This window comes from Opisthocomus hoazin, chromosome 7, assembly GCF_030867145.1.
Source record: "Opisthocomus hoazin isolate bOpiHoa1 chromosome 7, bOpiHoa1.hap1, whole genome shotgun sequence".
NCBI classification, from domain to species: Eukaryota; Metazoa; Chordata; class Aves; order Opisthocomiformes; family Opisthocomidae; genus Opisthocomus; species Opisthocomus hoazin.
The window spans coordinates 19,232,369-19,255,281 of record NC_134420.1 but is presented as its reverse complement, the minus strand read 5'-3'; the positions used below and the strand labels follow the sequence as shown (position 1 = coordinate 19,255,281).

At 39.4% G+C, this 22,913-nt stretch overlaps 1 protein-coding gene across 1 annotated transcript in view; it reads right to left on the bottom strand.

The window, feature by feature from the left end:
- Window positions 1-22,913, bottom strand: part of KCNQ1 (potassium voltage-gated channel subfamily Q member 1) — a 367,299-nt gene that overhangs the window by 96,626 nt on the left and 247,760 nt on the right. Inside the window, exons 12-15 of the mRNA XM_075427497.1 lie at window positions 15,544-15,619; window positions 10,545-10,639; window positions 9,791-9,837; window positions 8,919-8,980 (exon numbers count right to left, since the gene is read on the bottom strand). Coding sequence (XP_075283612.1) covers window positions 8,919-8,980; window positions 9,791-9,837; window positions 10,545-10,639; window positions 15,544-15,619 — 280 coding nt within the window. The remainder of the gene's footprint in view (window positions 1-8,918; window positions 8,981-9,790; window positions 9,838-10,544; window positions 10,640-15,543; window positions 15,620-22,913) is intronic.

Sequence of the window (22,913 nt, the reverse complement as noted above, 5' to 3'; positions counted from 1 at the left end):
TAGGACACTTTCTGCATCATGTAAACATGTTCAGTCCTCTCCACATCTAGGCTCCTGGGCCACAAAATTATGTTAATAGATTAACTTCTAGGTGATTTAAAAATCTGCTGTCTAAAGCAGTCCCAGCACATTTATATTGGCTGGGCTGGTGTGGTTTATGTGTTTATATATGCTGTTCTCAAATACTGGATGGTTTTAGTATTAATGGGCTATGACGATGTCGAATACTGCACTGGCCAATATATAGCTATTCAAAAACTAGAGGGGCTTTTAAACACAATAACAACAAGGAATGCTGAGTTGTGGTTGAAGTCCCAGACACGAGTTAAGTTCAATTCCTGGCTGTGCCGCCGATGCCACTGTGATACCTCGGGCAAGTCACTTCCTGAACCTTAGGTGTAAAAGAGGGAAACAGTATTTTCTTTTTCCCTTCCTTTGTGTATTTTGTGTGTTTAGTCTGTCAGAGCAGGAGCTCTCATGCTATGATGAACATAATGAAGCTACACAACTAAGGCCCATCCTAAAGGGAGGCAGATCATCAGACTATCACGCCTATGGCATACGAGGGCAATCACACTCTGCCAGGGTGGGCTGCTGGCTGATTGCTGGAGCTGACTGGGTATAGCATCAGCTAATTGGGCATAGAAAGAGAACCTGTGACACGGGTTCACAGCCCTGCACTAACTGCTGAAACCATGGGATACTTCAAACACATGCAAAAAATCATCGTAATCACATTTGCTTTAGATTTTTATAGAAGTAATGCAAATCTTGATTTTCTTATTGCAAGATGAACTGTGGTTTCATTACAACCCCAGTGGGTAGGATGCAGGAACAGAGAAGGATTTGAGAAAAAGGTATTTTCCATCTTGGTTTCCTGAGCTCTAGGAGGCACAGGTATACTCCAAACCAGGGGTTCATATTCTGCTTTTTATTGACTGCCTATTTTTCTCCTTATCTTCCCTCTGACTCCCATAGCTCTAAGTAGGAGTCAGAAAGTAAAGGCTCCTTCTCCTATTTCTCTTCCTGCAATCTAAGCAGCACCGGATTATTTCTGTTTTGCAATTTTTATTGGGGGGGAGGGCGGGGAGAACAGATAGGGTGACAGAAGTTATGAACTTTGCCTAAGAAAGGGAGTATATCTTCCTTTACTCTGAATCATTTCCAAGAGCTGAATAGATTCCAACCTGAAAAGACTGCAGCCTGAACAGAGTCCTTTCAACTCCATGCATGTTTTCTCCCTGATTTTCAACTGCAAATTATAATAAAATATTTTAATTCCAGTGAGATCACTCTAAAAACAGATCTTTGACAAGGAACAGTTTCAAATCTGATGCATCCAACTTCAGTAAAGGTTCATCCTAGTGCATCAAAACCAAAATTTGTTATTTATGTTAGAATGTTTATTGGTCGCTCATCTGCAATACGCAAAAAAATTAAAATGCAGAGATGATCTTATGGTCCATTCTTCTCCTTTAACCTATAAGAAAGACAAATAAGTGTCCTCTGCGTAGCATGTTGTGCACACATGTTGCTCACTTAAATCCCTTTTCTCTGATCTGCTCTATAGGGTATTTAGTCCATACAAGTGTTCCACATTCTCTCTCAGCATATTCCACGCATTTCCATTCCACATCAAATGTAAACAGTCTATGCACAAGAATGGTGGAGGCTACGTTTCATATCTTGCTTGAGTTTATTTTTGAATGCCAGAAAAAACAGGCTTTGTGTGGTTTAATAAAAGATCGAGTCATCTCAGTCTGCAGACCTTACATCCCCTTGCACACCTACTCAAATATAAACACAAATAGCTGATTCCGAAGACAGTAACTAATATGAAGATTCTTTAAAAGATTATCAACTGGTAACACATTAATTCCTTCCTTCATTTTCCCACCAAAATTCCTAGACTTTACAGCATATATTGCATGTTACCTGAAGTTCCTCCGGGATTTCTGCTCTTAATGAGCGAGTAAACAGCTATTCAGATCACAAGCATACAGCCGTTGCCAGTGTTCAGAATTCAAAAGTCATTAATCAGAACCCAAACAGGGAAGAAATAAATGAGATTTTAAAAATAATATCTATATATATGCATAGAACCCACTCTGTATTTGTAAAGCTTTGCACTCTGCCTTCAGCATCATGCTTCCCAACTACTGTCTGCATCCAGAAGCAGTAGAAATTTGGGGTAAAACCTATAGCATCTCACTTCAACAGAAAGTCTTCCCTTTAAGAGTATTTCCCTTTTGCCTTTTTATTTTTCATAAAATATATAGAGGAGTATCACAGATGACTGCACGTGACTGCATGACTAGAGCTTAACTAGTCATTGCTTTTGAATACTAGCACAGCAACGGCATGCTAGCTTGAACTACCTTCAGTCACTTTGCTAGAAGAAAGATAATGTTTTGTCTTGCTTAACTTTATTTTACAGCATTGAGGAAGTGTATACTCCATTCCTGAAAATAACGTAGTGAGCTGCAGTATACTCACTGTCTGTGGCTATTTATATTCAATGCTAGATTTGTTTTTTTGATGTAATCATATTTCCTCTGATCCAAGAGCTGACAGCAGAAACAGATCACAAAACATCACGATAGCTTGCAACACTGCTCTGTAGGCCAGGTCGGTAACTATATCTAGGCTACTGCACCTAGATAATATCCTACAGGTTATAGATAGTACTTAACACTGTGTATATTAAACCATTTCAAAATTAACAGAAGAATTGATTGTTTTTAATTTGTGCTGTGGTAGGATCTAATCATCTTCAAACACGTAAAATTAGTGCTAACAAGTGGATGGAAGTGAAGGCTCTTCCAAAGACCTTACAGTCTTCAAGGTACGGTGCTGCAAAAACTCATGTGAATGTTCTCTAGACAGGCACAGGGGTCTGCTTGCACAGCCTTCAAAAGCATAGAATCACAGAACTGTAGAATCATAAAGGCTGGAAAAGACCTCTAAGATCATCAAGTCCAACTGTCAACCAAATACCACCATGCCTACTGAACCATGTCCCGAAGTGCTACGCCTACATGTTTTTTGAACACCTCCAGGGGTGGAGACTCCACCACTTCCCTGGATCAGGTCTAAGACACCGTCCAGCAACGTTCAGCTGCATGGCGCTGTACTGGTGACCAAATCTAGTGGCAAGCAGCTGTGTATAACAACTTAGCATAGAAAGGGCTATATCAAACAAGACTAAAGTTTATCTCCCCCAGTTATCCTGTTTCTGGTGCCAGGCTTGTCGCAGTCTTAAAGAAAGAGGGTAAGAAAATACATACCCACAAAATCATGTTTTTCCTTTTTTTTTACCAACTCATCACTGACTACTGTTTAAAGTACTTGCTAAACTGGAGTTTACATACAGACATCCTGTTTAATAATCCTCAGGTGAATCCCTCTCCATGACTTTGCCTAATCTCTCTCTCAGTTTGTTTCTACTCTGGTTCGCGAAGCTTCTGGCAGCAGTGAATCCTACAAGTAATTATTTTTTGTCTTCCTTTTTTAATGTGTATATCTGATAATTTTATTTCACTGTAGCTGGGGAGATAGAAAGCATAGGATATTGGAAATGGAAGTCTGCAGTTTTTCTTTGTTTGACCACTGAAATATTATCAGACTGGTGAGAGGAAAGCTATTAAAATTTTAGGGCTGCCTAATGACCTAGAACTGATGAAGGATGGGCTTAGTTGTAGTCCAATTTATAGAAAATGGGCATCCTCCATCAAAAAGTTCAGCACGAAAATTGCTTCCGTATGCTTGTACTTCAGCATCTGGAAAAAGACTAAGGATTAAATTAATAGGGATACTTAATCTTCCATATGCCTCAATATTCCTCCACATCCCACAGGTTATTACTTCTGCATTATTGCAAGAACTATATACAAGATGAGTAACTGCTTGGTGGTGGTTCTTTTGATTTTTATTGATTTTGCATATCTTTTAAGATTTCCATCCAAACCCACAGTTTTTCGTTCTGTTTCTAGCTATCAGGCAGGTGAATCCTCACACACCTATTGCAGAAGCTGCCAATATTCAATACCTTAACTGCCTCGCATATGTTCAGCCTGCAAAGTGCTGAACATTTCCATGCCAGACATTTTCCAAAGTCGGCTCTTCCAGCTGGTGACTTACGGCTCTAACCATGGTTGCCAGTACAGTCAGAAGATGGTTGCTTGTCAGTCTTTTACCATGAATTTTTCAGCATCATTATTCAATTTAAAAAAAAGCCAAAATGTCCCTGTCCATTGCATATTGATGTGCAAGAAGGCCATCACCCATCAAGGCCTTTTTCGAAGTTTGCACTAATTGCTATGTTACACCAGGAAGCACAGTAACTGCCTCCACAGGCTACAGAATGCTATAAAAAATAGACAAAAAACTCCACCAAAGCTTGATCCTATGTTAGATAAGGCAGATATTTCACTGAAAATTGGAAGACTGGCCACACACGAAGAATTCTCTTAGGTGATCAAGCTGTCAGCATGAAACCTGGTACTTCTGAACCCAGGAAGAAGAGACAATAATTTTCCAAGCAAAATATTAAACTACCTAATGTACACTTGTAGGACTGTAAATATGGAGCATTCAAAAATAAAACACATATAGGTACAGATTTATACTTCCATTTATGACAGAAATGCTGTCATGTAACACATTCATGTTACTGAGAAAAACTGTACCACAATAACCTAAAGAAAAAATCCTCTCAAAGGCATACAACTTTGATAAATCTTAATGCTTCTGCCTACCGTGACGAAGGAAGGCTGAAATGTTGGCTCATCGAGGCTACCTCATGTTTTGTTTAAAAGGCCTGCTTCACAGCCTGCCAGGTCAAAGGAAAGACTCCCATCACCTTTAATGGGCTCCGGAGCATGTCCTAAATCTTTCTGTGTTGGATAGGCTGGGAGTTCATTGTTAATGGCATGATTACAATTTACCTTGTGATACAATAAAACAGCAAATTTATTAATGTTACAGTGAAATTCCTCAGGAACAGATCATCAAGTCCAACCGTCAACCCATCACCACCATGCCTGCTAAACCATGTCCCGAAGTGCCATATCTACATGTTTTTTGAACACCTCCAGGTATGTTGACTCCACCGCTTCTCTTGGCAGCCTATTCCAATGCTTCACAGCTCTTTCAGTACAGAAATTTTTCCTAACATCCAATTTAAATCTCCCCTGGTGCAACTCGAGGCTGTTTCCTCTTGTCCTATAGCTAGTTACCTGGGAGAAGAGACCAACACCTGCCTCACTACAGCCTCCTTCCAAGTAGTTGTAGAGAGTGATAACGTCTCCCCTCAGCCTCCTCTTCTCCAGACTAAACAATCCCAGTTCCCTCAGCTGCCTCTCATAAGACTTGTGCTCTATATCCTGCACCCGCTACATTGCTCTACTCTGGACATGCTCCAGCACCTCAGTGTCCTTCTTGTACTGAGGGGCCCAAAACTGAACACAGTACTCCAGGTGCGGCCTCACCAGTGCCGAGTACAGGAGCACGATCACCTCCCTACTCCTGCTGGCCACGCTATTCCTGAGACAGGCCAGGATGCCGCTGGCCTTCTTGGCCACCTGTGCACACTGCTGGCTCATGTTCAGCCCGCTGTCGACCAACAACCCCAGGTCCTTTTCTGCGGGGCAGGTGACTGAAGTGCAGGACCCGGCTACCGCAAATAAACTGATTCGCTGCTGTAATCCTGCTCAACAACATTCTCCGAGGGGCCAGATCAGCATGTCTACATGCACACACTTGGACCACAGCTACTTAGCGGGGTTTATGAGCTCGGTCTGGGCCCTGAGCTGCTGCAGCTACATGCCTTCTACACCAGAACAACACAGCCTCAGCTGCCCTTGGCTTCATAACGAGAACTATGGCAAAGTCAAAGTGTGCTGTGATTACGTGTCGGATTGGGATTTTCTTTTCACGAAGGCCTAACAGGCTGTGCAGTTTCTGGTTACATTTACAAAACCACCTTTTCAGTTGCTTGGCAAAATTAAAAAATTATATGGGGAGGAATCTTCAGGAAGGTTCTTGCAAGAGCGATTCATCCCCCTGTCTTTTGCATATTAGGAAACGATCTTTAGTTTCATTATCACAAACTGTATATATTACAAGGTCAAAGTTCCACTCAGTGCACAAGATGAACAGAATCTACAGACACTACCCTCCTCCAAATAAACATGTTCCTAAACTTAAAAGAAGAAAACATGATTTTTTTCTTCTGTTTTCAATACTCTGAAATTCAAATTTGTGCCATAAGGTATCATCATTCCTGTCAATGTACTGCTGTTTGACTCTAAGCATTTTATTTTTAAAATGTCCCTTTCAGATGCCGTCTCCTCTGTACTGCCAGCCATACATGTGCCTCTCGAGCACGTTTGCTTGTGCCACAAGTACAGCAGCTTTGCAAGAGTGACATGATGTTCCGGAAACACAATTACATTACTCTTGAAGACGGAATTAGCTTTATTTGTAAAACCTTCTCAATTTCAAATCCACCTCCACAAAAACCTATAGGAATATAATAAAATTGGATTCTGCCCCTGTGATGCGCTAGTGGCAGATCATGGACTGACAGCAGACCTCCATAAGCAGAAGCACCCAAAAGTTTAAACGATGAAGGCTCAGGGTTTCTTCCCTGACTTTCTGCTTGAACACAGACTTTCTGGTAACAGTACACCAGCCTTCTGCTGCAAGGAGCATACTAACGATCGCTGAGAAAGACCTATTAGAGGAACTCAGCTTATTCCTGTGGCATGGGAAGCACTATGTAATTTCTTGCTGTAGCAGGACTACCAATTTCAGAAGGCTACGGCTCATTTTACAATGACTGAAAGGAGATTTTTCAAATGCAAAAAAGGTGGTTAGATGCTAACACTGGCCTGCACCCCTGAAAGTCTCTCCTTCAGAAGTCCAAGATTCAAAACTAATCCACAAAACAAATGGGATATAACTGTTTAAAACATGTAGTCACCTTAAAAACCAGCCGATATAGATATCCTTTATACAGTGCTAAGCTCAGGAAGGATTTAACCGTATGTTGAAAGCATACCACGTACCATGTATCTTACGGGAAAGAAAAGGCCAACCTCTGAGAGCGAAAATACAAAAAAAATAGCTGCAGCAGAAATGGGATCTCAGCATTGCCAGTGTGTTTTCATGAACACCACCATTTACCGAGTCCAACCGAAATTCTCTATTTTTAGCCTTTCAGCTACTTTCAGATAAAATTCCTGCAGATAGGACTAGCTGTACATGGCAGATAACATACAACTCTGAAACCACAGATGACCTCATGCAACTGCAAAGAAAGAAGGGTCTGTTACTTAAAACGAGGCTAAAATTTAACCCAGCTATACTAAAATTAAACAGGGAGTGTTTTACAGTCCCATTACAAGATATAAAACAACAGTCACTATAAATTCACGGTGTACTTATTTGTAAGGACGTAAAAAGAGTAATTAATAACCCCAAAATAGCTTATCTCTGAGCCAGTACACCACCAAAGCTTTCCCAGGCTCGTTGGAGATTTTACAAATAGCACTGAGAAGCTATTTGAGCTGTCATTTGAGAATTATTTGTCCAAACGGAAAAGTCATTGCTCTTTGTCACAAGTCACAAGACATTTTTTAGTGTTCCACACTTTCAGTTGACATTGCGGAGAGAAAATAAATAAATGTAATCCAAACTTTCTGGAAAGGGCTTCCATGTGTAAGAACACTTACCAACCACAGATTCCAGCAGAAACTGCACAGTGATTCAGCTTTGTGCAAAATGCACTGTACCTTCCTATCTTCTACTTCACCCTTTCTGTGTGTCACCCTATATACCAAAAGGCACCTGTTCTCTTTAAAATTCCATTTATTTCCAGTAGATTGAATTATGGTTCTCAGTACTATTATTCAAGTTTACCTTAAGCATGCAAGGACAAATATGTAAGGAACAGATATGTCACAAGTGAATCCATACAGATCGGGGTGCTCAGTTTGCATCCGTTGGGATGTATCGCTCACACCTCTGTTGGTGTGCAGAATATTTGCTGGATGTTTCTTCAGAAGAAATCCTTCATGAAGTTATCACATACTTCCAGTTGTGGAAGAAATACTCTGAAAGCTATTTTCCTCAAGAAAAATTTTCACTCCATGATACCGAATGAATAGATACATGAGTGAAATAATCCTAAGATACAGAAATTCTTTCACCCCCTCACCAGATCACTACGAGACATCAGCAAAGGATTCAAACCATTTCACTTAACTCTCCCTTTCTTTCCCTAATACCAATGCAGGCAAACCTATATTTTTTAACAATCACATAGCCTCTAACTGTCATCCAGTTTTTCAAGCAGAGCCAGCATCAAAATAAAGGGTTACAAAGCATTTAACAGTTAATTTGAGATTATAGAACAAGTCTGATTTTTTCTGGCTTCGTGTCACTTGAAAGGAGAAACTCCATTTGTCATAAGGAATGAAAACCAGGACAGAACAAGGTTTACTCTCGCTCTCTCTAAGGAATTGTAGGTGGAGTTATATAAACAACAGAGCAACGATCAAAGGGAAATCTTAGGGACCATAATATACTGAGATATTAAAGAAACAGAGCCTTTTATCTATTGTGCAGGAAGGAAGTAGAGCATTGAGATATGTGTAATATATACAATTAAAAATCAAAAACCTAAGCAAGTCCCAAAAGAGATTGAAATCAATTGAAGTCTGTTTTTTTCTTCTTCTGTTAAAATGACATGAAGAACCAAAAATGCAATCCGCAACAAAAAATATGCTCCATCACCTGGAAAAGCCAGGCATTCAACTCTATTTTAAGTTGTTTTTTCCCCCACATCCTATGAAACAAGCACTGTTCAATCACAGACCATATCCGCACTCCCTGCCAGTCTGACTGAGGCTTACCTTGTCCTCCACTCTGTTCAGCCTGGCACCAATCGTGTTATTCCCTCGATCCTTGCTTTTTTCTGAGGAACAAGAAACATTTTCAAATTAATATATGGGGGTATAAGAAAGTAGCAGCAAGCCACAACAGGGTGTGTTTAACTAGCCCACCAATGCAGTGTAACTGAACACCTTTGATATTCCTTAAAAGCAGTTTTTTGTTTCTTTTTATAGCATTAGCCCACGCCACGGCTTTTAATAGCCCTTAAGTTTAAGGCACTTTCCACCTTAGTTTTATGCTTTAACCTGGGAGAAAAAAACTGTTCCCAATTTAGTTACGGTTTTAATTGCCATTTAAAAACAATCTGGCACTATGCAAAAGACTCTACAGCTGGCTTGAACAACGCATTGGGTAAAATGTTATCTTCCCCCTCCGCCCCCATAAACTATATAGAAACACGAGTTTCAAAATGACAGTAACAGAGAGGTTTCATTAGCCAGACTTGTCACAAACAAACTTAGTACTTTTTGCTCCTTTTCCGGCCTCTTTTCAAAGCTATCAGAGCTCTACGTGAATATTACTGATTTCATAGGAAGTCGGTAATCATAGCATGCCACTTTATTGAAAATACAGTGAGTCTCAGAGAGGTTAGAGCCAACATTTTGAAAACTTCCATGAAAGTAAGTGCTTTAAATATCAAAATAAGCACTATTTTAAAATATTTTAAAAGTGTTGATGACTAAATATTATTGTAGATGCCTAAACTTCAGACCACAACTGGTTGGCATTGTTTAAAAACTTGGCAACAAAATAAAAAGGATTTTAGCAAGTATTTTTCATTAATTGTATCTTCATCAGATTAACTTTAGACACATCCTTCATATTAACTTACCTGAGACGGTGATAAAAAGAGATGGCTTCCCTATGGATTGGTCCAACCTAAAAAACCCAAAAGAATAATTTTTGTTATTAGCCTGAATCAGCATCTTTACTTTCTCTAGCTGGAGGGGGGAGACCTCTTTAAAAACAAGCAAAGTGAAGTTCAAATAGTTCTGGTTTGTACTGTAAGTGAAGCAGTTGCTTTGGGCTAAGAATAGCTTGAAATTAAAAAGATATTAACAAAATAACATTAGACTTAGATTGGTGTTTAGCTTCTTTAAGCACTGCAAAGTTTCACCATGCCCATCGCTTTTCCATGTGAACAGCACTGTTTCCTCTTTTTCTTGTTCTTCTGCAGCTTATTTGCTGCGTCTGTCTGTCCTCTCTTAGTTTGCTCCTAAGTGCAATTCTACCAGAGCTGGCAACGGTATTCCACTCTGTAGTATAATACCCCTAACAGACTGGGATTACAGCATGTAGTCAAAGCTAGCAAGGACTGAGGCGCTGTATGTAATTATAGTGAAAACTGTAAGTCCTGATCATCAGATTTTTAAGCTCTTTGCCTTTTCCTTCCTGTGTGAAAAAACAACTTTACTGAATGCCATTTTATGTTCCATAATTTTGCACAGTCCTACCAATATGGCACCTGTAAGCCTGTCAGCTTTTGATCCTCAGCTCTAATCACTGACTTCTTTACAAACATCTCTCTGCTGCTGTTTATGGATATGGACACGGAACCTGATGTACAGATGCTGAACTTGACATACCTCCTCTGTAACTCCTTGATTCGCACCATCAGGTTGAGGTGGCCCTGAGAATACTGCTCAATAACATCTCGGACATCATAGGGCTTTCTAGCTTGCTGTAAAATAAAAAACAAAAACCATGTCTTTAAGCCGCAAGGATGTAGCAATAATCTATGGTAATGTAGATTTTTTTTTTTTGAGAGTAAATCATAAGTTCTTTTAACCCCTTTTAACACTGTGTAAACATTTGAGATATTTTTGTTACTGCAGGTCTACACGCCTTTCAAGAGATTATCCACCGAACTCGAGGCCAAAAGAACTTGGGGCCAAAAAATTCTATCTGGCACTTTGCTTAGAAGTTTGTGGTCACTCTTAGTTTTTTCTGGAAATAAGGCTCGTAGTCCTCTGCTACCAAAGAGTAAAGGGGTCTTTCACACGCCGTAGGCCTTATTTGCAGTCAGCAGCAAGACAGCTGGAGTTCTCAGTTCATCTTACCATGGGAAGGGTAAAGCAGAGTCCTGGCTGAAGCTGTGTGACTGATTTCCTCTTCAGAAAGACTGGATGAGCTTTCAACACTTCTGGGAAATACTGGGAAAATATTGGTGCAAGGAATGACCAGGGAGGAAGTCCTGTGTCTGTAATTTGCACTTCATACATGGGAAAGCCTTAATCTGACCTACTAGTAATAAAAAAACTTTTGTGTAATATTAAAGAAGACGACCATAATTAACCAACAAACAGCAAGATTAACTGGAACAGCTTTCCTTAACTTCTTCTCTTCTTTACTTTTGTCCCTCTGCTAATTAACCAATACTCATGGCAAAAGTCTTCTTAAATGAGCTAAAATTTCCCCCATCACATATGAAAGTTTGCAAAAGGCACAAAAGGCAACGCCAGATATTAAATGTGCGCTACTGGCTGTTCCCTAGTAACTGCCTGCGCAGGGAGGCAGACCCGGGAAAGGGAGAGGGGAATACGTGCAAGGGGAATTTCTGGGAAATGTAACCAAGTAACAGTCAAATAAAATGGGCAGAACATCCTTTGAAGCACAGGACACTCTGAACTACATTGTTTCGTACAGCCCAGTATGGAGATTAGAAAAGATGACATATACAATTCATGATTCATACCATGACAAATGAATTACGTAAGATGATGAACTGTAAGACTGTAAATGCAAGATTTTCCAGTGAAGTTGTAACAAACCAGGCAACATTTACTCAGGTCATCAGTGGAACTGCAACCTGTATTTTTAGTCTATGCTATGTATAGACTATTTGCCATGGTGAAAAACATAACACAAGTTAAAAACATATTTTAGAAGGAAACTGATTTACTCAACAGGAAGAATTTACATGGAAGAGAAAAAAACATTTCAAAATGACAATGCGAAATCAGATCAAATCCCTGGTCTCTGGATCTGTGATGGATATCACAGTAGTATCCATGTACGTAAGTCTTAAGATATTTAGAAACTTTCCTAATTGGAAGACAAACATTATTTACTCATGAATCCAGCTAATGGAATAACCGAGGGTGGTGATTTTCTTTCTGAAATTCAGTTGTAAGGTCAAACTGTGCTGAAGATATCTGAATTATAAGTAATATATGAAATTCTTCTGTGGTAGGTGGGGTGAACAAAGCCTAGAAAACCATTAATTTCTAAATACTGTTTTCCATATAATCTACGGAATCTTCACTAACCACGAGCCATTCACCTTAACTGATGCACAGGACTTGTGCTGACTACTAGCAGAATATGATCTCCCCTACACAATTTGAAACAGTCCTACAGACTTTACAAGAGCATAAACACATCCATAAAAAGGTATTAATTCTTTATAATGTTATGCTGGGTTCTTACATTGACATCATCATCATAGGGTCTATATTCAAACCTGGACTTCAAAATAGATCATAAATTTCTCCCCTTCTTTTAAAGAGGAAATGATGCCCAAGTGTGGTACTTCACAAAGAATTGCTTTTCACGTCCTTTGAAATTTCTTTGTATCCCTGTTTAGCTTATCTTTATTTATTTTATTTAATCTTTTTAAACAGGAAGGCTCTGCTGTCTAATGGACTTTTGTCCTGGTGGTGCCATCACCCCCTGTCATTAACTGAGCTCTTAAAAAAATGTGTCTAGGCAAATTTAGGCATACAGGTGTATCCTGCAAACAGCTGGTATAGTTTAAGAACCATGCTGAGTTCATGCTGGGACCTATTTTGCAAAATTTTCCTCTTCCTTTCCTTCTTCCTATGCTTCTCCTCCCCGAATGCTTCAGAGGCATCTCTAAAAAACATTCCTTTTAAGTGCTGGCCTTGCAATTAGTTATGTTACAGCTAATTTTAAGCATGAATAGTCCAATGGACTTCAGCTAAAATTTGGGTTTTCTTCAACTGTTACAAAAAAAAAAAATTCTGAATTTTCTTTCAGGAAGATACTTTCATATAAACACACAAAAGCTTCAAAGGCAAATATCTATGAGAAAACAGCTATGCAGACCTTTTAAATGCTGAAAGGTACAGCATTAAAATGCATCTTCTGCTTTACCTTAATTTTAGATATTGCTTTGGACTGGTTCTTAGAAACTGTACAGTCATTACTTGGCACATGTTTAAACATTTGAATTTCTTATGACTATTTTATGTGCATGCAGTAGAACAAAGCAGATTTACAACATACTTTTGAGGAAAGAATAATGACAGTGGTTATCTCTTAATTACAGAAGGGATTTTCAAAAGCACCTTGTGGCTTGAATTTCAAGATTACTTTGTGCATTAAGTTACTTGGGTGCTTTTGAAAAGTGTACCTTTAGTGCGCTCCAAATTTTTAAACTTGGTCATAACCTTGCATTCAGAAATTATGGAGAAGTATCAGATATCCCCCCTACGTTCCTGTTGGGAGATCCTGCTTCTGACAGAAACAACAGCGTATCACTTGTACACAGGAGTGATTTGAGATACCTTTCACTTCAGCTTAACTGACATTTTTAGTTCTTCAGTAACAACTAATATTGATAGCTCAGGAAGAAGAAAGACTACTAAAGAAGGATGAGAGACACCTTGTTGAAGGATTTTGTAGATGGCCAAGACCAGGTCTTTTGCAGATGCGAAAGTGAGAGTACAATTGAGAAGCCAGATTAGCAGCCGGGATACTGAGCACAAACAAGTCTTAAGCATGAACTGAATAGTCCCATTCTATTCAGTCAAATGCTTTTTCAGCTTCTATCAAATCATCTGCCGCAGGGGAGTTTCGTTTATTTGCCAGGTGGATAATGTTGCACACAGTGCTCAGGCATTTTCAAAATCTGTTTTTGACAAGTACCACTTGGGAGGTAGATAGGAAATGTGTAGATTTCTTGTTTCTAAGCAGTTCAGCTAATACCCTTGCAAGTATTTTATGATCTAAATTTATGAAAGCAATGATTCAGTAATTACCACGGAGCAAAGGATCACAATTAGGTTTTAGAATGAGAATAAATTAAAGTTTAATGGAACTGGCCACATTTAGGCAGTTTTTCACGGAACAGCAGCAGACACATCACTGGAATGGGCCATGTCCCTTGCCAAGCTATTAAGTGCTAGCCAGCAAGTGTTAAGGATCTTCTCAACAAAATGACTATAAAAATTATTTTTGAGTAGTCCAGACATTGCACCTTTCTTAATTCTAGTCTAATAAAAATAAACAGATTACATGTGCTTGCAGAAACTTTCTGAAAGAGCTGTCTCCAGGAAAACCCTGGACATGGGAGATTTCAGCCTAAATGGTGACAGTCTGAATACATTATACATAATGGAAACAAATGAAAAGCTCAGGCAATCTTAGCCATAAAGAAGCTCATGAACTTCAGTAAAAATAAAAAGAAAACAAAGTAGAAAACCGCTGAAGTGTTCAGGCGGGGAAGTGTTCTGACGAGGAAGTCAGAATCATGGTTTTGAAGTAGCAGCAAGCATCGCCTTATAGAAACAATGATCTCTTGGACTGTTAGTCATCACCACCATCATCATCTTTTTGATCCTAAACTTTGTGCCCTTCAAATCTAAAGGAAAAAGGACACCTTCCCTTTTTCAGGGGGTCCAGATTAAGGGTGAGAAAGCTTTTCAGTCTATTGTAAGCAGTAGTGGCAAGGTTATATATGAAAATCGATGTGGGCAGGTAAGGCCCTCTCCTTCTTTGCATTTTCAGTGATGCCTGTTCTCCAAAGATTGTCCCTTATTAAGTAATTTTAAGTAAAGTAATGTATTTCTTATACATATGTATATTCACCTGGTTTAAATCAAGCTGAAGGCTATTGACACATGTTCTTATTGGATTAATGATATCTATTTAGAAACCACATTCTTAGAAAGTTTGCAGTCAGAATTTTTTTATTCAGACCAGGCAACAAGGTTAATTAGCAACTGTTAAATGCTTATGGTATGGCAATATCACAGCAAGTGAAATGCCACGTGGGAAATGTGTGTCAGTGAGGGCTGGAGGTTTAAAGAGAACCAATAACTCACAAACTGGGAAGGAGGTCTCCTACGTATGTAGAGGGGAGAAGGGAAAAGGAAGGAGAAACCTTCCAATATGCTAACAAATTTCCACCCAGGTTTCTTATCAGGACTTCATTATCACTGAGTAAGAGACAAGAAACAAGGCTGAGGTAGTATTTTAATCTCTAATCCTACTGACTCGGTATGACAGTAACATACAGCTCAGAATTAATGGAGACATATGAGAATGTTTGTACTGTGAGAAAGAGACAGCGATAACGGAGGGTTAAGGGTCAAGTCCATTAGCAGAAAATAACATTTTAATTCAGACTGCATTTCAGCAGTTTAGCCGGTTTCCAGTGCATCCACAGTTGACTAACCTGCTGCTAAACAACCACGCTATTGAAGGAGGGAGAGAATAGTGGGTGTAGCTCACCATTACTGAAATGAATTGTGTTAGTCTCTCTTAAGTTTCTAAAAGAAACAATGAATCAGGAGAGTAAAAGGGTTTATTTAGAAAAGGAGCTTTCTATTCACAACTCACCTGAAACTTTTTCTTAGCCACAAAATACTGCATCCTACGAATCACCTTAATTGCAGCACGGTGGTGTTCTCGCAGCCTGTGGGAAAAAAGAGGAAGGTGAGTGGGGGGAAAGAGCATCTCCCTCCAGACAATCAAAACAACAGCCTGCAGGAAATGCTTCACCAGCATGTGAACGTGTCATGTAAGCAGTTGCGATTCAGCCTGGGAGCACAACACAGCACTGTGTTGACCTTCCCCACCTTCCACGGCGGCTATAAAAATCCACAATTTCATCTGACAGATGCCAGGTTTGCATACATTTGATGGTAAAAAGCAGTGTCCACATAACCTCCTCCCATGTCTAAGCAAACCTCCACCCATCCTTCCCGATTTCTTCTCTGAGGAAAGCCCAGCTATCAAGTTCCTGCATATTCAGCCATACACAGCTTTTATACACGCTCAAGCTAGAATTCCAGCTTTTGGGTTTTTGGTTAGGTTTTTGGGTTTTTTTTAGTTGGTTGGGGTTTTTTGTTATTTTTTTTTTTCCCTAAGTCTTTGAAGATTTTTGAGATGACTGCTAAACAATCCAAATGATCTTGTGGTAGCTGAATGCAACATCTACACACACGTATCCCAAAACCAAACAGTAAGTATCTATAAAAACAAAACAATCTGGAAGGTCTTTAAACAAACATAGCTCCATTTTCAAGCACATGCATATGAACTGAAAACAGAAATAAAAAAAAAATTTGCTCTTGCTACTTTAAAATAACAGATTTTCATAGTATCTGACATTAATTTTTAAACAATTCATTAAAAGCAACAGATATTTTAAATTTTTCAAAGTTTGCAAAAATGATCGATTTTTCTTCTTAACATTAAAATATCAAATCAAACATTTAAGCTATGCCAATGATCTATTCTACTATCTCATTCTATTACTCTTATCAAGATGTACTTGTATGACATTAATGCACAGTCTTTCTTTTCTTTTAAATGAATGAACATCTAGCATGTCTTACTCTCATCCCAACTAGACTTCTAGTGATGGCTTTGGGGAAGCAGCAGTAAAAGCAGAGTTAGATATTGCAGATGTTTTATCTTTATAAAATTATTATTAGCAATGATAATAGACTGGTGCATTGAGATGTCACTAAGCAGTGCCTGTACTGAATCTGACCACGTTCATACTCACTATGGGATGGAAAAACCATATTTAATTTCTGTACAGGTTTGGGTCTTTGGTATGACGTAGCACAGTAATTATCCAAGCCTCTTCAATTAAATATAACCTGGAATTTTAGTGAGTATTCACATATTTCCTCAGGACAAATTTCCCCCAGCAAGCAGAAGTTCTGCATGTGCAAATGGTGGATGTCTGTCCTCTGAACTGCATGGCAAGTGTAGCTGGGGCGTTCCCTTTCTGAAAACTCACACTTTTTAGTGGGAAAATACCTTTCTTGAAGGGCAAATACAGAACCAAAAAAAGCTCTCATTTTCTACTTGTAGGTACTGCCTCTCAAGGGGTTTCGTTTTGTTAAAGAAACTGTTCAGATTTAGCAATGACATCAAGAAAAGAGTGCTTTCTCCAGATACAGTGTAAAATATGGTTGCTTTTCAAACTAATAATGTACAGCTTTTCACCACAGGCCTACAGATCACTAAGACTGTGAGCGTGTTTATAGAAAGTGACTGTGCCTCAATCATTATCCCCCAATCTGTGAATGTGCCGTTGGATGTGTACACCAAGGCCCTTCCCTCTTAATACCCTACTGAGGCGGCTCAGTGACACTCTCCCGAGGTCCCTGTTCCTGCAGATTTGCCTGCAAGATCATGGTTCATGTTACAGAAATGGAAATTCGCTCCTAACTGGGATGGCTGCCTGTTTGGATTGAGTCCCGGTGAACAGAGTTAGCCTGATGCTGGTTCATGGTGTTCCCGTCCTGTGAGCCCTTGCTGCATCACTCCGCTGCTAGGGACAAGGATGACTTCCCCAGAACACAAAGGAAACAGTGTTCAGGGTTTTTAAGTTCTGCTTCACAGAGATGGGAGCCAGAACGAGAAATGCTGCTTAATTTGCTATTAAATATTAAAGGTGTGGATGTGTAATTGTAATACAGCTATGCATCCTACACGCAAACGCACACAGAAACCTCTTATGAGAAACAGAATAAATTTCAATTGCAATAAGACTCCTTGTAGTATATTGGTTTATGCCTCATTTCCTCTGGGGTGTTCTTCACAGTCCATTATTTCTGAGTTAAATACTTTTCTTTGGGACAGACGGTCACTAGCAAAGCACACCAAATCCCTCATTCTCTGTCTAGATGATGAGTCTCATCTATAAGACAGACAGCTGGATAATAAAAATGATATTCGCCATTCAGTGAAATAACAAAACTATGCCACCAACATGACTTTCCAATGCAGCTATTTTACATCAATCATTGTTCAGTGCTAACATGAACTTCCATGCCAGGAAGGAAAGTTCATATTTTCATTTTATTCCTTCCCATTTCCAGCTACAGTAGGAAACCTTACAGTAAGCTTGTTTCTGCTTATGCTGTAAAATCTAATTCTGCACAACAGGCTGTCCTGATTCCCGGAGATTAAATGCTTCTGCGATGAGGGAAGGGAATAAAGGATTTAATTAGTAGCCAAGGTTATGATTCACAGTTGTTTGATCTCTTTCACAAACTGGTAACAAATGCTTTAGTAAATTGAGAGTTTAACCATTAACTGGCAATATTTGTTTGTTCAGTCACTTGTGACATCTCTGAATTCTGGTTACAGAATGGCTGGCTGCAACCTCCGGAGACATACAGCGTGCTTAGATGCCGGATAGCCACTCAATACATTACCATCCTCTGAGCAAGAGTTTCAGGAATACTGTATGTTTTTCAGAAGCGTGGTGGGAAACCCCATCATCTGCGAGTGCTTACAGACAGCAGCAACATACCTCGGCTGTGCACACACCCTCACAGCGAGCGGGGGACGACCTTTGGAGAAGCACTGCCGTGCCGAGCTAAGCTCCGATGGCAGTCGCTCTCCCTCAACTCCCACGGACAGAGATTTCAGGGACTACTGGGATGCTCCAGAGAGCCGGCCTGCTTCAATGTAGTTGTGGGAGCTAAGCTCTGTTGTGATTGAAAGCCCTCTTCTATTTTTTTTCACACATCTGGTTTTGTCTAACTGCGGAAGAAAGCTTATTTGATAAGCGCATTAGCAACAGGGTCAGCAGACACGGTTTTTGCCCTTTTGTTAACAAAGCTATTTTCCACTCCTGAGTGTTCATCAGGCTGAGAGCCTCACCCTCACCACACCTACTAATCTCAGGACAACCAACAGCTGAAGGGACCTGCCAATCAGCATCTGAGTGATTCCAATAACAATCAACATATTACCTTCAAAAATAAACAGAAGTAGTTCATATGCCCATAAAATTAAGCAAAGGATTACTGCTTCCAGGACTAGAAAACATTTCAGCCTGTGGCTTTCCGAAGAAAAATTGTCAATAGCTTTCTCTGGCTATATTTCTTTCTCAATATAAACAGGACATCAGGATCACCTTGAACATGGCACATACTATGTGACTTTTCCTGTGGACTTACACTCATAGAATTAGGTCCCAAAGCCACCAATGAAGCTGTAACATTGCCAGAGCCCGTTGGAATGATCCAGAAGGGTGAAGGAGAATGTAACAACTCATCAACAACAGAAAACCATGCTGGTAGTAATAGGGTCAATAGATTCACACAAATCAACATTATTTGTAGGTATAAACTACGTTTGCTTTATTTGTGCACTTAAAAAGTAAACTGTTGCACTCCTCAAAGCATAAGAAATGAGGATACGAAAAAAACCTGGCAACAAAACACAATGGATTGAGCATGACATAATAAAATGACTAGAAGTCATTAGTTTTTCCTGCCTCCTTTTGTTGTTAGGATACTTAACCTACAACAAGTCATTTGGAGGAAACCTGATCTCTTCATTAGTCCATCAGAAACCTGGACTAGAATTTTATGTAATTTGGAAAACAAGCATGCTGAAGAACTTCAGGTAATTTTACAGACATTCTCATTTGTTTGGGAAGTTATTATACATTTATAAATGCCCCAAACTATTGTAATGGAGCCATTTGTACATCTGACTGCAATATTATTTATTTATCACAACAGAGTCAGACAAAATCTCAATAGGTTTCCCAAGGTGTGGCTCATTCTCCAGTCCCGCACTCACCAACAGCCACAGTGAACGTCACCGGCCTCAGCCAGCACCCGCCTGCCTCCTTGCTGCAAGGGGACCTGGAGGGCCACCCCAGAAGAATGCTTTCTGGGACCAAGGCTAAGATTTTTGGTTACAAAAACCAGGTGGCTTTACAAAAAAGGAAGTAAGCAGATGCATGGTTTGGTTGTTTTATGTTTCAAGAAAAATGAAAACTTATTTTTTTAAAATGAAATTTTACAAGACTAATCCCTATTCTAAAACACAGTTCTCCCATTAAAGAACAAGAAAGGAAAAATGATGACTAATTAGAAATATTTATTGTCCTTACAAAGCTGCGGATTTTTATATCAAATCGTTAGTAATGCTATTAGAAGTTTGTACTCCTTTTAATCTCAGGAAGGTGTTCTACATATTGGTTTAGTGTTAACAGAAATATTAAAGCAACAAGACAGAGGAAAGGTGGTGCTAATTTCCTATTTATAACATTTGCCTTTTTGTTCATTTGTAGAACATTTTATTATCAGGACCATAATGTCTGGCACAGTCTTCCCAATGTACATGGACGCTGATATTATCGGAGTTAAAAGGTCAATGCTGCCTATTCAGAATGAGTTTAGCAAGAATGAGAAGTCAGTACAGAGGGCCACAGATTTAGAATATCTTTTACAAAAAGCCTGTTTCTCAGTAAACCTAACACTGATTTGAAGTCAAGCTCAGTTTTCAAACATATTTAAATTCTCTGTAGTTGTCTTAAATTTCTCACTTAGGACACAGCTGAAGTATTACGAAAGAAGGCTGAAGTCGGTTGGCCTGAAGTTTTTGGCACTAATCATTACTTAGACTTGAACTTTATCTTTAACACATCAGATTTTAATAACGTTGTGCATATGAACTGAAATATTTTTTCCATTCCGGCACTGAAAAGTGTTCCTTGTCACAGAATCTGGTGGACGAGATTCAGAGTAACTACATTAAGCCATTTCATTAGTGCATTTACATCTAATGAAATCTTTCATCGTTAGTCCTCCAGGGGCCTTTGGTATAGAATTTGCTGTGGCTCAAGGTTATTCTTGTCTTTTCACACGTTCTGTCATTCCCTGCCCATTACAGTTGATGGGAGCCTCTCCGCTCTGGGCAGCATTTTAGACGCGTTAAATTGGAAGGGATTAGGTTGCATCGCTGTGTATTCTGTAATAGGAAATGCTTGATCGTTGTACCCAGGAAGAAAATTCAAATCACCGATTATTTCAAATAACGTGGGCTACCCCTTTCATTTGTTGCTAGAGCTTGGCAACAGCTGTTTGCCATCATTATGATATGTTTACCGGGGGCAAACAAGTAAAAGCTGCCCAGAAATGTTAGAAAAGTATGACAAGGCTTGAAGAGTAAAACAGTTACAAAACTGAAGTTGTATTAAATAGGCTTCAGCCAAGCTTAGTGTTTACATAAATGCTCCCATAACATTTTCAATGTATGAATGTGTTTATTTTTAATGGACAAACATTCTTTACTAGACTTTGCCCTCTGGACTTCCCATCCCTTTGTGAATGTAAAATTAGAAACTAGTGACAAGACAAATGCAATGAATTCAGTTACCTCCACAGTCCTCACCTGCAGGGTCTTCACAGGCTTAAATGCCAAAGGAATATAGAAATCATAGATATAAGCGGAACAAGGAGAATCACAAATAGCAGGTAAGCTAGATTTTTTACACTTCTTTGGTCTTAGCAGTCAATGGTATTCTAGTACTTATCAGCAAACAAGTAATCTGGTTACCAAAGATCTGCGTTTAGTCATGCTTGCAAATTGGTCATGAGCAGAAAAGATTTCATCAAATGCATCTGTTCATCTAAGAACTGAATAATTCAATGTCAGCAGCAAACGATTTCTATGAAGATATTTGATTAATAATTTTTTACAGAATACTATGTTTTGAGTGTTTAATTTTAAATATACGAGCTGCTTTGACTTAAATGAATGTGTCTCAATGTAATTTCTGTTCCCTACCCAGGGGAATGCAGAGGCTGACTTCCTGCAGGAGTATTAGTTATTATAAATTAAAAAACTGCTCTAGAAGAATAGTCTGTAAGAGTAATGTCAAGTTCGCTCTTTCGGTGAACCCTTCAGCCAGTAAACATCTTGGTTATTATTTACTGAATAGGAACATAGCCCCAGGGGAATTAGCTTAAGCTGAATTAACTTTTGTGAGCTCCTCACCCCCACTATGTATTCTCCCAACTATTTGTGCTTTGTCTTTTTTTTTTTTTTAAATATGTAATTTTAAATCCACAATGACCTTTTAATGGATTTGTATTTTATGTCACAGCAGCTTTCATGTCTCCCTGCTCAAGTCACGTGCTTAACTCAGAAGTGCTTTCATCTAGTTATAGCAATCCTCTTTTCTCTACAAATAGTCTGGTTTAACTTGGTTTGTGGATTTTTAATAGACATGCAAAAAAGAACAAGTTCAAAAAATAACATTGCCTTTGGAGGATTTTGATGTTTTAATGTCTTCAGTTAACAATAAAAATAGCCTATTATTGTAATAAATGTTGTTTTAAAAAGGAAAAAAATTGTGTAGGTTTTTCACAGTCATGCCACTGGAGCACAATACCTCAACGGAGGAAGCCGCTGGAAAGACGCAGCCTCCCCTTGGGGCGGGCAGCTCAGCAACACAATTCGGAGCGGGACGTGATCTCCCCAGTTCTCCGCTGCATCTCGGCAGAGAGGCAGCGCTGGCGTACAGCTGGAGAAGGGCACCTGCACCGGCTGCAGCACAGCGCTGGGGAAATTCTCCTGCTTGGGAGCCTTCATGCAGCTGGTGGGAAATCTGATCAGCTGCATTTGGCAGGTCAGGAAGTCCCGAGCTCTGCACTGGTGGCCTGGGAGAGGCGTCCAAGGGGCAGTGGGGAAGCAGGAGGTGTTGGTTCATATTGAAAGGGGAAAACAAACTCGAGTGACTTGACTTTTTTCAGGCATTAATGGCAATTTGAGACTCAGAACCACTCTGGGAAATACAGCTAATCAGTCTAGCCCTTTAAAATATGCTCATATCAAGGCAATCTGAAATTAATATCAAAATGCAGGCTTGAGAAGGGAAAGAACCATTGCTGTCCTGACTTGGAGTTAACATAGGTAAAAATAATAACTGTCACGTGGAT